The sequence below is a fragment of the Garra rufa genome, chromosome 14, assembly GCF_049309525.1.
Source record: "Garra rufa chromosome 14, GarRuf1.0, whole genome shotgun sequence".
Taxonomy (NCBI): domain Eukaryota; kingdom Metazoa; phylum Chordata; class Actinopteri; order Cypriniformes; family Cyprinidae; genus Garra; species Garra rufa.
In genome coordinates, this window is record NC_133374.1 from 32,735,665 (window position 1) to 32,748,465 (window position 12,801).

At 36.4% G+C, this 12,801-nt stretch overlaps 1 protein-coding gene across 1 annotated transcript in view; it reads right to left on the reverse strand.

Moving 5' to 3' along the window:
- Positions 1–12,801, reverse strand: part of tenm4 (teneurin transmembrane protein 4) — a 169,972-nt gene that overhangs the window by 19,888 nt on the left and 137,283 nt on the right. Inside the window, exons 22-23 of the mRNA XM_073817373.1 lie at positions 10,732–10,904; positions 4,212–4,447 (exon numbers count right to left, since the gene is read on the reverse strand). Coding sequence (XP_073673474.1) covers positions 4,212–4,447; positions 10,732–10,904 — 409 coding nt within the window. The remainder of the gene's footprint in view (positions 1–4,211; positions 4,448–10,731; positions 10,905–12,801) is intronic.

The window sequence follows — 12,801 nt, forward strand, 5'->3', positions numbered from 1 at the left end:
AAAATCTAAATCTGCCGATTTGGTGCTCAGCTAATATATCTTATTAAAATCACTGTTAAAGACAGTTGTGCTGCTTCATATTTTTATGCAATTATACTTTTTTTCAGGATTCTGTGATGAATAGAAAGTTCCAAAGAATAGCATTTATTTGAAATATAAATCTTTTTACTGAGATTTATACCATATACAGTTGAGGTCAAAAGTTTGCACCCCCTTTCAGAATCTGCAAAATGTTAATTATTTTACCAAAATAAGAAGGATCATACAAAATGCATGTTATAGTTTATTTAGTATTGACCTGAATAAGATTACATAAAATATGTTTAATGTATAGTCAACAAGAGAAAAAGTTAAATGTATAAAAATTACCCGTTTTAAAAGTTTACATGCCTATTTCGCCTAAATATCATACTTTTTCATTTAGTACTGCCCTACAGAAGATAGTTACATGTCTCCCAGAAGACAAATTTATGAAAATAATTTTTTTTTCTTAATGCTTTGTTTTTCCTTCTAAAGCATTAGTGAGTGTTTGAACCTTCTCTAATAGTTACGAGTCTCTCAGTTGTCCTCAGTGTGAAAAGATGGATCTCAAAAGCATACAGTCGTTGTTGGAAAGGGTTCAAATACACAAAAATGCTGAAAAACCAAAGAATTTGTGGGACCTGAAGGATTTTTCAGGTAAGAACACAGTATTAAGAATCAAGGGGATGTAAACTTTTGAACCGGGTCATTTTTATAAATACAACTATTATTTTCTCTTGTGGACTATATGAAGGCATCTCTTTGTGAAATATCTTATTCAGGTCAGTACTAAATAAACAACAACATGCATTTTGTATGATCCCTCTTATTTTGGTAAAACTACAGCAGAACTGTATGTTTTTACCATCAGTTGTGCTCAACTGAATGCATCCATGCTGAAAAAAAAAGTATTAATTGCTTAAAAAAAATCTTACTGACCGAGGTTTTAAATTGTTCTGTCTATATATACATATATAATTTTAGTGGTCCCATTACTGGTAGCACAAGAGTTATGAAGATATCAGATGCTGTCTGAGAAAACCCTCAGAGTTTCCACTCTGCCCTGGGCGGTGACCTCAGCCCTCAGAGTCATACAGACACGGCTGCTGAATGATGGATCGACCGCTGAGAATCACACACGCTCACATGCACAGGCTGACCTTGGAAGGCAGCTACTTGACCGGTATGGCCTGGCTAGACTCTACGGGGCAGTCATAATAAGAGTGATCAGTCTAAAGGACAGGCGCAGCGTGTGTGACTCAGAGACTGATGAGAAGAAGCAATGGAGATTATAATCGAGAAGCAATTACTGCAAGTACAGGGGCCTTGATGCTCAGATGAGCTGCTGTGTGGAGGTGTGACTGCGAGGTATGGAACTGTGCCTGCGTAAAATTAACTCAGGATGAGCAGATGACAATGTTGAGGTAACGCTGGGGTCTGTGCACAATTACTTCACAATGTGAGGTTCTGATGACAGGTAGGTTGCACAGTAACGCCACGAGAATTTTTATTTGATGAATAAAAATGACATTTGCACTTACATGTAGTCATTTAGCAGACGCTTTTATCCAAAACGACTTACAAATGAGGACAATAGAAGCAATCAAAACCAACAAAAGAGCAATAATACGTCAGTGCTCTGACAAGTCTCAGTTAGCCTAACGCAGTGTATGTAGAATAGGTTTTTTATAATAAATAAAAATAAAACAAGTAGATAGAATAGAAACAGAAAAGGGAACGCTAGTGTTAGAGGGTCTTTTTTATTTTTTAAACAAAAATAAAACAAGTCAAAGAATAGAAAAAGAATAAAGAATGCTAGTGTTAAAGTCTTTTTTGTAGTAAATAAAAAGAAAACAAGTAGATAGCATAGAAAAAGAATAGAGAATGCTAGTGTCTTTTTCTTAAAAACTAAAACTAAAAAAGATACACCCACGTAATATCACTTGACACGTCACTTAAGGTCACTCCATGATTTCAGTACGGATTGTCCCTTGGTTCATTCTTATATGCCGAGCCTTACCACAGTTTTCATACATTGAGGTACACAAATCTTGTGTCTGAGTACATGGTGAAATAGTATAATTATTAAAAAATATAAGATTTAAAATTAAAAATGAGATATTCTCTACAAAACATAGTTAAATTACCATAATTAAAAATAACTAGAAAAAATACTGTATTTTAATATATTTCACAATGTATTTTATTCCAGTGATTAATTTTTTTTAGCAGCATTACTTCAGTTTTGAGTGTCACATGATCCTTTAGAAATCTAAATCTTAATAATATCACTGTTAAAAACAGCTGCGCTGCTTTATATTTTTATGCAATGAAATTGTTTTTCAGGATTCTGTGATGAATAGAAAGCTCAAAAGAATAGCATTTATTTGAAATATAAATCTTTATACTAAGATTTATACCATATACTGTACAGTTGAGGTCAAAAGTTTACACCCCCTTTCAGAATCTGCAAAATGTTAATTATTTTAGAGAATAAAAAAGATAAAACAGAATAAGAATAGAGATTGCAAGAGTTATATGGTCAAATTAAAATGGAAGAGATGTGTTTTTAGCCCGTTTTTCTGAAGGACTCAGAGCTAAGGAAAAATAAGCTACTTTGAAAATAAAATACAAATGCAAAATGCAAAGATTATTTAATAGGAATACTGAATAATTCATCTTAGTTGTATAATATTAGATATTTAAACAAATACTATATGTACTGTTACTGATATGTATCATTTAATCCAAAAACCATAAATTAATAATACAAAGCAAAATCAAATTTGAGCTTTTAAATTCAATCAATCATAAAAAAAATATTGCAATACTTTACATTGACAGATTTCAAAAATTGTTTTTTATAAAATTCTTACTGAATTTTGTGACATCAGATGACAAACCAAATACACAAGTTATAAGATTAGATGTATTGATTAATACAGTGCCTTGCAAAAGTATTCATACCCCTTCACTTTTTTCACATTTTGTTTTGTTGCAGCATTATGTTAAACTGCTTTAAATAAGTTTTCTCCCACATCAATTTACACTCCATATACCATAATAAGGACAAAGCAAAAACCAGATTTGCAAATTTTTACAAATTTATAAAAAAAAAAACAAAAAAAAAAACACTGAAATAAGTACATTGCATAAGTATTCATACCCTTAACTCAGTACATAGTTGAAGCACCTTTACAGCCTCAAGTCTTTTTGGGTATGATGTGACAAGCTTTGCACATCTGCATTTGGCAATTATCTGCCATTCTTTGCCTCACCTTTTCACCTCTCAAGCTCTGTCAGCTTGGATGGGGGCTGGCAGACATTTTCTAGAGTCCTAGTTGTTCCAATCGTCTTCCATTATGGATAATGGAGGCGACATGCTTCTGTGAACCTTCAATGCAGCAGATTTTTTTCTGAACTCTTCCCTAAATCATTGCTTTAACGCAAGTCTGTCAATGAGCTCTACAGGCAGTTATCTTGACCTCAGGACTTGGTTTTTGATCTGATATGCATTTTCAGCTGTTAGACCTTTTCTGAGAGGTGCGTGCCTTTCTAAATCAAATGAATTTGCCACAGTTTAACTCCACTCGAAGTGTAGTAACATCTAGAAGCAATATGAATGCTCCTGAGCTAAATTTCGAGTGTCCCAGAAAAGGGTATGAATACTTATGCAACAAGATCTTTTCAGTTTTTTATTTCTAATAAATTTGCAAAGTTGTTACAAACCTGTTTTGTGCTTTGTCATTATGGTGTATGAAATGTAGATTGATAAGTAATTTAAAGCAGTTTAACATAATGCTGCAACAAAACAAAATGTGAAAAAAATGAAGGGGTATGAATACTTTCGCAAGGCACTGTACATTCAATTTATTTATTCATATTTTTTGTAAATTGTTTGCAATAAAAGCATCTTATAAATGAATAAATAGCTTAACAATATGATCAATAGTAGCTTTAAAATTTATTTTCTGCCCAGTTGGCTTCGGATGTGTTGCCAACTGGCTTTTTTTTCTTAAATTTGTCTAAAATACTTCCATATGCTCTCTAATAACATTTGTGTGTATATAGTCTTGATTAAAAACAAAAACCTTTTTTGTTTTTACCACTTTCTCTAGTAACAGCACAGAACTGCCAATTTTTAGAAATAATTCGACGACACAAAACTCTTATTTATGTAATGTTCTTACCCTGAGTCTTCGTCCATACACCGTGACCTGTCCTCGTGCCTGTTCTTTCCGTTGTCTCCATTCCACCAGGTTGAGTCCATTGTCGATGGGCAGAGTGACATTTCTCTTGCTTATGGTTGGGTTGACTGTTCCTGACAGCAGGTGAGGCTCCGTGTGAAGAGAAACTTCCATGCCGTTGGCCAACACCAATCGCAAGGAGCCATCCAGACCAATGTAGTAACTGTTTTTGACTTGATCTATGATTTGAGGACAAAAAAAAAAAAAAAACAGTCTCATATGTATTGGAAAAACATTCTGTGTTAAAAAAAAACAGTTAGTTTATAGATGAAAAATGGTTATTATTTACTAAATGCTGACAGATTTTTACAGACTACGACTAATATCCACCCTTTATTGGTTACATGCTGTATTTCTCTCAAAATGGCAGGAGAATTTATGACACCACTCTTGTTTGTTGAACAAGACCAGACAGACAGTGAAACAAAGGGATGATTCAAAGCCTAGTTAGTCTCTGAGTTGCCCTCTGAAGACCGAAAGAGAGAGAGCGAAAGAGAGGCAGAAAACTATCATAGTTGAAGCCGTCAGCCTGTGGCAACTGAGATGCAACTAAATCTGAAACTGTCTGTCTCCATCCCCAGGTGGTCTCACTAAGCGCTTTGGAGGGACACGGAAGATGGAAGACAGTGAAAGAGAAAAAGGAGGGTGAACCTGAGAGAAATAAAAAGGGAAGACAGCGAATGGGAGGGAGCAAGAGAGAGACTGTTAACAAGAATGACACACCAAATGAGAAAATGTCAGTGAATGCTTTGATGAAACTCATTACTAGTCAAAGGGAATTAATTACTCAGCACAAGCAATGCAGAGAGAAGCCATATTAACATGCTAGCATGTGAAGCTAACATAGCTAGGGGGTGGTTAAAATAAACTGATTATACTACAGGGCCGTTGAATGCTTGAATCTGATTGGCTGACGAACGTTCTAGAGGTGTGCATTATATTCAGGGAAACGCACGGCGAACGTAGTTCCAGGCAGCTTTAGACCGCAGTGCATGTCTATATCACTTCGCCATAAGATTTCAGTTATTTCAAAGGTCCTTACAGCCCAAAACAGCAAAATAACTAAAACCCACAATGACACTGGCCAAACTAATAAATACAGTAAACATCAGGATAAAAACGACAGATTATTTCCATGTTTTTTTTCCACAATATATTACGTTTTATTATGTAGGCTACGGAAAGCACAAACTCTATTTCTCTCGCCCTCTCTCACTCACCTCACAGACGCACACACATAACGTTACAGTTTGCACTCGCGTTAGCTTTCGCGCTAATGTTGTTAGCGCTGCCCTGACGATTAACAACTTAAAAACGACATGACAGCTCTCACACGCGAGGTAACAACAGCATGGTCTTGAAGAAAATGAACTTAAAGTTTAACTGTTAGTAGAGACGATGCTGCCAGTCACCCTTAAGAGACACAGACGTGAGAGAGGTAAAGTCATACACTTAGTTTCTCTCCCTCACTCTTTCCGTCTGTCTGCTTGTCTTTCGGTTTGTCTAAACTTCATTATTAACGGCATTATTTTGCTATTAACAGCCCGAGCGTTGTTACTAGTTCTGAAAATGATGTTTTGGAACTAGCAACGAAGCTGTTGATTGAGCTGCGTAAGAAATTAATCCTACTCACAATAGCGTTTTAAGGATAAAAACGGGACGATTGTCTTGAAATATATCATTTGATCGATGTCTTGAGGTGTGGTAACTGTAGTATAAGCGGAATAATTGACTTCGGGCCGTAGAATTCTAGGAAAATAATGCACACCCGAGGTGTAACGGCCACTTCGCTTCGCGTCCTGACCGCATCACCACCTCGGGTGTGCATTATTTTCTAAGAATTCTACGGCCCGTCGTCAATTATTCCTTACATAAACGTTTGTTAAATATAGCTTGATTGACTGGTTTGTGATAGAAAACAGCACAGTCCTTTTAAAGCCAAATGGTTTACTCAGCTGCCATCTTGCTAACGCCAATGAGCAGCTAATTTCTACCCCCTGCATCTACTTTATTAAGAATGACACATTTTCAGGTGTTTATTAAACTTTCATGTTAAATCTGTCAAGTCTGTTTATATGTCAAAGTATAAAAATACAAATGTAAAAGTAAATGACAGTGTTTCTTGTAAACACAATTTTGTCACAATATGACTCACGATTACAAATGTATATCTTACTAAAAATATGACTGTTTCTCATAAACTCAAGTTTATTTGTCACAATCTGACTATATCACACAACACAAGTTCAAGCAGCTGCAACTTCATATCTTGCAGTGTGACTATATTTTTAGAATTACACATTTTTATTTTACAATGTGAATATTTATAAGTCCCACTGTGACAAATAAAGTAGTTTACATTGTAATTGCAACTTTATGTCTAGAAGTTGCAACTTCATATCTCACAATGTGACAATATTTCATAATTACAAATGTATATCTTACTAAAAATGTGATTATTTCTCATAAACTCAACTTTATTTGTCGCAATCTGTCAATTACAACATCATATCTCACAATGTGACTTTATATTTCATAATTACATTTGACCATTTCTAATAAACACAACTTTATTTTTCACAGTCTGACTATATCACATAATTGTGACTTGTTTCTAACAGTTGCAACTTCTGTGATTTTATATTTCAGAATTACAAATTTATATTTCACAATGTGACTATTTCTCATAAAGTCCCATTGCGACAAATAAAGTCGTATTTACATATTGTTATTGCAACTTTATTTCTAGCAGTTGCAACTTTGTATCATACAATGTGACTTTAGATTCTTCTATGAAATTATATCCCACAATGTGACTATTTCTATTTTAAAACTGATCTCACAATTTATTTAGGCTCCCATAAAAGTCAAAAATAACATCTCATAACAACTGCATCATACATTTAGCATTTTTATCTCAAATCATTCAAAAAAAACAAAAAAAAAAAAACAAAAACATAATTGGCTTGCTTTTAATTGAAAGGCAGGACTTACAGCCACATTAAATGATTCAACTCCATAAGTTGTCCATTTTGTCCTTTTTATACTTTTAAAGTTGTGCAAAAACTGGATCATAGCAAATTCAAATGTATAAGCAGCTATTGCATGTTTGTCTTTTGATGGCTTATCCAGGTAAATAATATTGCTGCCCTGAAACAAAAAAACCTCTGACCGAATGACCTGGAAATCGAAGACACACTCACACAACCTTGGAAAGTCAATAAACAGCACAAGGTCACCACCTCTGAGAAATGTATATCCAGATTGCATGTGCAAAACTCTGTGTTGGAGCAAGAGCCAAACCGGTTTCCGTTTACAAAGCAGACAATAGTGAATTAATTAGCAGCAAAGCGTTTGGCAGGGCGCCCTCTTTTTCTCTCTCCAGCAGATGTCCAGGACAAGGTCACTATGCATAGTTGACCATTAGTTTAGTCCAGGATAAGAACACACCAGCAGAACTTTACGCCCTCTACCTCTTCTCTCAGAGGCAGTCGTCAGTAAACCGATTGAAGCCCAGGGGAGGAGGACAGCCCTTCAATTGAAACGCTCACAGGAGCGCAGAAAAATCTTTACAGTTTCTGAGGAAATAGAGCAGGGCACGGGGAGTTCAAAGCTATTTATTGGGAATCGATGGAGCGCTTGGTTAGGTGAAAAACAGGATATCGAAATGCCAAAGTATGCAAGGAAAATCACAAGCTAGAATGGCGGCCCCTGACCCCAACCACACCCCTCTGTCTCGAGGGCCAAAGTGATTAAGATATGGTTTGCTAAGACGGACAGGAATAGCAGGAGCTTGGTGAAAAAGGGAGGCTGGAACAAACAAAAGTGGTGGACAGGAAATCAATCCGGACTTCTGTCTTCATGAGTGGGCGGTCTTGCGATTTTAGAGAAAATACAAACACTCATGCCTTTATCGATTCCATGAAGAAGAGGCTTGTTTGCTTCTCACAAACATATCAATTTTGCCTCACAGTTATTTTACTTTGTGTACAGCTACTAAGTTTCTAGTGTATTAGTGAACAAAGGAAGGAATTACTTTTGGGTCACCTGTTCCTTTGTTTCCTTTATTTACTCACCCTCATGTCATTTCCAGACTTGCACAACTCTCTTAATGTGATATTTGGAAAAATCTTCAACAACTATTCTTAGTGACCAAGGCTGAAATATACGCATTTACACTTTTCCAAAGATGTGCTTATCATCTTTTATGTGCTGTGCTCCTTAATGAAGTTTGGGTAGTTTGGATGTTTTATTTTTCTTTCAAACTTTAAGTTTGAAAAGATGTATTTATTTGAAAGAGATACATAACATTACAGATGTCTTTACTGTAATTTCAGTGAATTTAATTGATTCTTGCTAAAAAAATAAATAAATCATTATTCACTAATAATCTAATTAGTTTATTATGAGCTGTTGACTCATGTACCATTATGACTGAATCATTCAATTCAGAGTCAGTGAGCTTGAGAAGCAGATAACTTTGATTCATGCACAAATCATTCGGACTGATTTGTGAACACGAACAAATGATTAATTAAATAGAACTGGCTTATAAAAAAACTATTCATTCTTTTATCCAGTTCTTGAGTTCAGTTCAGTTACTTAATGATTCAACAGCTCTTGTGTCAACAGTCACTCATTTTTGGAGGTTATCAAGGGTCACATCATACAGGCTTGGAATGACATTAAGGTAAGTAAATGATAGTAGAACTAACTCTTAAAATGTACTGCATTTACAGTATCTCACGAAAGTGAGTTCACCCCTCACATTTCAGCAACCATTTTAGTATATCTTCTCAAGGGACAATACTATAGAAATGAAACTTATATTTTAGAGTAGTCAATGTGCAGCTTGTATAGCAGTATAGATTTACTGTCCTCTGAAAATAACTCAAAATACAGCCATTATCGTCAAAATAGCTGGCAACAAAAGTGAGTACACCCTAAATGATAACAGCAGTATGTTGTTTAACTATGCAAAGCCACATGTCCTATTCATCGTGTTTATTTTTGTTGCCTGCCTGACAAAGTTGTGTATCTTGTATTAGAGCAGTTAAAATTAGGTGCTTTAAGTACAATTGTCTCATACTGACCACTGGGTGTTCAACATGGCATCTCATGGCAAAGAACTCTCTGAGGATTTGAGAATTAGAATTGTTGCTTTCCATAAAGATGGCCAAGGCTTTTAGAGGTTCAGTAACACCCTGAAACCGAGTTACACAACAGTGGTCAGGGTCATACAGAGGTTTTCCAAGATGGGTTCCTTTCGGAACAGGCCTTGCAAGGGTCGATCAACGAAGTTGTGCACTCGTTCTGTGCGTCAGGTGCAGAACCTAACTTCAAAAAACAGATGCATGAGTGCTTGCTAGCATTGCTTTAAATGTTGGAGAAGTACAAGGTCAGCTTGTCAGTGCTCAGACCATACGCCGCACACTGCAACAAGTCGGTTTACATAGGCGTCATCACAGAAGGAAGCCTCATCTGAAGCTGGCTGACAAGAAAGCCCGCAAACAGTTTGCTGAAGACAACCTGTCCAAGAGCATGAATTACTGGAACCATGTCCTGTGGTCTGATGAGACTATAAGATAAACTTCTTATATGGTGTTCAGCATGTGGAGATGCCCTGGTGAGGAGTACCAAGAAAATTGTGTCTTGCCTACAGTCAATCATGGTGGTTGTAGCATCATGGTCTGGGGCTGCATGGAGCTGCAGTTCATTGAGGGAAACATGGATTGCATTATTTACTGTACATTCTGAAGCAGAACATGATGCCTTCCCTCCAGAAACTAGGCCGAACAGCAGTTTTCAACATGATAATGACCCCAAACACACCACCAAGATGACAACTGTCTTGCTGAGGAAGGTAAAGGTGATGGGGTGGCCAAGTATGTCTCCAGATCTGAACCCTATTAAGCACCTGTGGAGCATCCTCAAGCATAAGGTGGAGAAGCACCATGTGTCTAATGTCCAGCAGCTCTGTGAGGAGTGGAAGAGGATCCCAGCAACAACCTGTGCAGCTCTGGTCAATTCCATGCCCAGGATGATTACGGCAGTGCCAGATAACAATGGTGCTAACACAATATATTAACACTTTGGACAAGTTCTCACTCACATTTGTTGCCAGCTATTTTGATTTATGTTGAGTAATTTTCAGGGAACAAAAAAACTATACTGCTATACAAGCTGCACATTGACTACTCTAAAAAAAAAAAAAAAAAAAATAAAATATATATATATATATATATATATATATATATATATATATATATATATATATATATATATATATCCAAGTTTAATTTCTATATTATTGTCCCTTTAGAAGATATACTAAATCATTGCTGAAATGTGAGGGGTGTACTCACTCTTGTGACATACTGTAATGTCTCGGCTAATACTTCACCCAATTCCCAAGTATTGTCCCCTAGGATGTGTTCAATACAGGCTTTACAGATATCCCTACCTTGCATGAGCGTGTAGAAGGTTCCTGAGGCCGAGAGGTTAGTGGTGACCGTGATGTCCTCTTTGTTGGAGCCCTCGGTTTGCACCCGCACAGTACTGTCTGAATCAGTGCGGTAACTGCTCACCCTGCCCGTGGGGTAGGTCACGTTTGTCAGCCGCCCATAGTTGTCATACCTGAGGAGATGGAGAGAACAGAGTGTGAAAAAAGATGGCTCGACTTGTCTTTAATGAGACCAACTGTGGATTTCAATCGAATGCAGGTCTAGCTTTCTAATGAAGGACTGTCAAAGTGAGTTGTACAAGCAAGAGAACGGCCAATGAATAAATGTAACGGCGTCGCAAACAATATTTTGGACCATAATGGAAAAGGGTTGAAGGTCCTTTCTCGCTTTTTGGAACTGTTTACCACTGTGGCAGACATCATTATTTTTCCAGTTTGGTAGGCTTACATAAGTAGCACAAAAATAACACTCGAGCTTCAGTCTTTGAAACAAAACTGACCTTATTTGTTAAGCAACGCCATGAAGAACTTATTCTACTGGCTCAATTTTCGAAACAGGCTTGTTGTGTTTGAATATGGCCCTCTTGGCTTGTGGATTTAAGTGCTTAGACTTAAATGAAAATCTTGTCATTATTTTCTCACCCTCATGTCATTCCAAACATTCATGACTTTCTTTCTTCTGTGGAAAACAAAAGATGATATTTTGAGAAATAACTGCTTGGCTCCCAATTTGTTCTTCAAAAGTCTTCTTTTGTGTTCCACAGAAGAAAGAAAGTCAAAGGTCTAGAATGACGTGGTGTGAGAAAATAGAGGGAAATTAATTTTTTTGCATGAAAAAAACTATCCCTTAAGAACAAGACTAGTTTGAGCTTCAAACCAGCATCACAAACAGCTGTATAGAGTACAATTCATTGGGTAATCTGAAATTGCTTGGTTCTGAAAATAAAATGCAATATGAGTTCCACTGGGAGAAAGAACTGAGTGTAGAGCATCACTCATACAGACAGATCTTTTGTCCAACTAGAAGTGACAGCAGCAAATAGTCTGAGAAAGAAAGATCTTCAAAACTAATACTTTAGAAACAAATCTGATTTGGTGGAGATACTTGTTTTTATTTTCTATGACAATATCCTTGGGATTTGAATCCAAGATTTTTTTTACCAACAGGTGCTTGGACAAGCTAAACCAGGGTTCCTCAAGTCTTGATCCTCCAACCCTGATCAAACTCACCTTCCTGTGATTTCCTAATGGACCCTTTTCACAAGACGGTGATGACGCGTTTCAACAGTCAACAACATCATCATAAATCCTTTAAAATATGTACATTTATAACACTACACTTTGTATTTATTATATCACCTTTTCATCAAGTTACAAAAAAGTAGTTAACTCTAAAGCGAGGGTGTTTCTAATGCCGCATCTATGGGAAGGATGGTGAATTTGACATTGTTTTCTCTTCTGACTGCCGATATAATCTCTCTCAGTTTTTTTCCTTTGAAAGTCTTGAAAACACTATAGTGACGTTTTTCTTTTGCTATTTGAGCAAATGGGAATGCAAAAAATATATATGTGGTACTCTCCCATTCTCTGCTCTCGGATTTTACCCAACTTCCGCTATGAGAAACCCAGAAATGTGAGAAAGGTCTATGATCCTGAAGACATTGCTTAGTATGATCAGGTGTGTTAGGAGTAGGCAGATCAGACTTGAGGATCCCTGATCTAAACCATGGTCCTAACTTCACAGGCTCCACACGCTAAAGAAAGATCAGTGTATATAAAGAACAAAATGCATCTCCTCCATTGCATTTGTAGAGGTAATAAAGAGGTGAAAGCCAAAAGCTTCCATGATACATTTCTTATCAGTCTCTTTATTCCCCATCCAAAACTCTTTTCATCGTATCATTTTTGCTGCTCCATTTTTTTCAAGAGGCAAAGAAAAGAGGTTGGGGGCTGGCAACTAAATAGAAGAGTGAATGACTTCAGTCGACCCACAACGGTTTTGTTCTGTTCTTTGGTAAGAAACCGAAATTATCCTGTTTTCTTCTTCTACTTTGTTCCTTTCCTGCCTAT